The sequence below is a fragment of the Anopheles bellator genome, unplaced genomic scaffold, assembly GCF_943735745.2.
Source record: "Anopheles bellator unplaced genomic scaffold, idAnoBellAS_SP24_06.2 scaffold00679_ctg1, whole genome shotgun sequence".
NCBI lineage: Eukaryota > Metazoa > Arthropoda > Insecta > Diptera > Culicidae > Anopheles > Anopheles bellator.
In genome coordinates this window covers 2,463-4,972 of record NW_026684804.1, presented here as the reverse complement: position 1 = coordinate 4,972, position 2,510 = coordinate 2,463, and the positions used below count along the sequence as shown (strand labels likewise).

General features: G+C 47.3%; 1 protein-coding gene across 1 annotated transcript; it reads right to left on the bottom strand.

Moving 5' to 3' along the window:
- Positions 1–3: 3 nt before the first annotated feature.
- Positions 4–2,057, bottom strand: LOC131214352 (hexamerin-1.1-like; the record flags this gene model as incomplete). Its single annotated transcript, XM_058208733.1, has 3 exons — positions 1,940–2,057; positions 1,746–1,873; positions 4–1,677 (listed from the first exon to the last, which is right to left on the bottom strand). Coding segments are annotated over exons 1-3 (1,899 nt in total), but the record flags the coding sequence as incomplete, so codon positions are not given.
- Between the last annotated feature and the right edge of the window lie 453 nt (positions 2,058–2,510).

The following is a 2,510-nucleotide window of genomic DNA, read 5'->3' as shown; positions in this document are numbered from 1 at the left end:
GTAATCGTAGGTCGAGAACTGCTGCACCTTCGGTGCGTAGTACGGAGTCACAATGAAATACCACGTCATCTCGTAGCCACTTGGCAGACCCTTGGGCAACAGCAGCCGGTCGGGGAAGCCACAGTGAGCCTCGGAGTTGTCCAGGGCGAACTTTTCTCCACCGTTGTACGCGGTCATGATCTTCTTGTACAACTCGGTGTACGTGGTGCGGTCACGGACGCTGTAGTAGAAGTCACGCGAGTTGCGAACGATGGTGTTCTTACCGGCGACGAAATCGTACAGATACTGATCGACTTCAACGAAATATTTCTTCAGATACTGGAGCTGCTTAACGTCGTAGAATTTCGGGCCATAGTAGACGCGAACAACACCTTTGCCGGCGTTCTCGGAGTATACATCCATGGTGTAGGAGAATGGCTTGTGGTTGATGCGCTTCTGACGAGCATACACCGAGAAATCGAAGAACTTCTCGCTGGATCCCTTGATCGGAATAACGTTGCTTACATCTGCATCGTAGTATTCGAAGTAAGTCAGAAGTTTGTCAAAGACAACGCTCTTGATCTCGACTCCCTTGAAGTACAGCTCCTCGTAGGTGTACGGCTTCAGGTAGCTCTTAAACTGATAATAGAACGTCAGGAATCGGTTGTACAGCTGATAGAAGAAAGGATCACGCAGCGAGGTTTCGAAGTGCATCAGAGCGCTCGGGAAGTAGTTGTAGAACTTCTTGCCACCACTGTACAGCTGACGAGCAATGATTTCGAAGTAACCGAAATAATCCTTGTCCACACTGTCAATGTTAGCGAAGACCATGTTTCCGACGTATTCCACCGACTCTGGTTTGCGCAGATCGATCTTGGATCCGTCCTCGAGGTAGTAGTATCCCTTATCGATCACCTGGCGGATACGAGCTTCGTAGTCCTTAAGCAAGTTCACCTGGTAGTAGAAGTCCTTCGAGATGGTGTAGTAATCGTTGCGAACGTAGAACGGAATTCCGTTGTAATAGCTGAGCTTCGACCAGTATCCCGTCTTGAGCGGGAACTGGTAATCAAACTCTTCGATCGGTCCCATGAAGTTCACCTGACGTTCCAGGTAGTAGCGGGCAATCAGCTGCTGATACATGAACATGTATAGCTCGCCGCGACGGTCCTTGTTCAGGTTAAACTTCTCGGTACCGATGAAGTACGGGTAGTCCATCATGAAGTAGTAGTAGTACGCGTTCCAACCGAAGTCCTCCGTGAAGTACGACAGCTTGTCCTCGCCATAGTATTCCACTGGATAGACGGCGGTATAGTTCGAGTACACAACGTTGTACTTGCCGTTGCTAACGAATCCGAACTTCTGGTCGTACAGCTTGCGGAAAGTTACGCTGTGGATGAGGTCGGTGTTGAAGAAGTAGTACGGGTAGATCTCGTAGATGGCCGGTAGTACAATGCCCTTCAGTTGCGGGTGGTGGAACACGGCCATCGTGACGGCATGAATGAACATTCCTTCGTTCACATTCTCGCGAGCCCAGATCACGTTCTTGTAGAAAGTGTCAAAGTCCACGGAGTTGTACAAGAACGTGAACAGCAGGTATGTTTGCTTCATGTACTCGTTGTTGTAGATGGTGAACAGCTCGCCCTTGCCCAAGAATCCTGCCTTATAGTAATCGAAGAACTCGACTACTTCAGCGAAGTTCTAAAATGAATATTGAAAACGCGGGATTAGAATCAGGGCGAGGAACATTTCCCATTCGTAATACATACCACATATTTGCTCTCCTCGGTGATGTAGCTCTGGGTGTAGGGCAAGTATTCCTGGTACTGCAGAGGAAGATGGATATTCCTCAGCACCTCAAAGAAGAACTTCTGCTTGAACAGAAAATCCTTGTCGGCTAGAGAAACAGTGAAGAAACATTAGCTAAACTGGACTGTGGCTAAAGTCGTTAGATGCAACTTACCATACTTGACGCCGGTAACTGGCTGGGAAGCGGGATAGTAAGCACCGCTGGCCAGGGCGACCAGCCCAAGGGCGATAGCTGCAACCGTCAGTCTCATCTTCTACTCTCCGTAATGGACGTGGTCCGATGAATGATACTACCTGTCAGGTGACGATGGTTTATATAGCGCTCCAGGCAAGAAACTTATCAGCCGTTTTCTTTGCGTTGTACTACTTATTTTGATAATCCTCCGCCTTGTTCAACAGAATCAGAAAAAGCGCAGATTACGCAACGCCAAACAAAGCATGATTTCGAGTCACTACAAAGATCCGTGATCATATTTTGGCGTCAAGTTCAAAACAACATATAATATGAAATATGTTGTTGCAAAGCAACATATTTCATAACAAATCCGTGACAAAATATAGGGACTTTCTCGTGATACCCATCATCAACATGCTGGTGCTGCTTGAAGACAATCGTTCGCAAACATGACCTGCCACTTAATTTCAACATACAAAGTATAACTCCTTTGAGCCATAAATGTTGTACAGCATAAGCCTTGCCATAGGCACTAGCGTCAAGAAAAGAT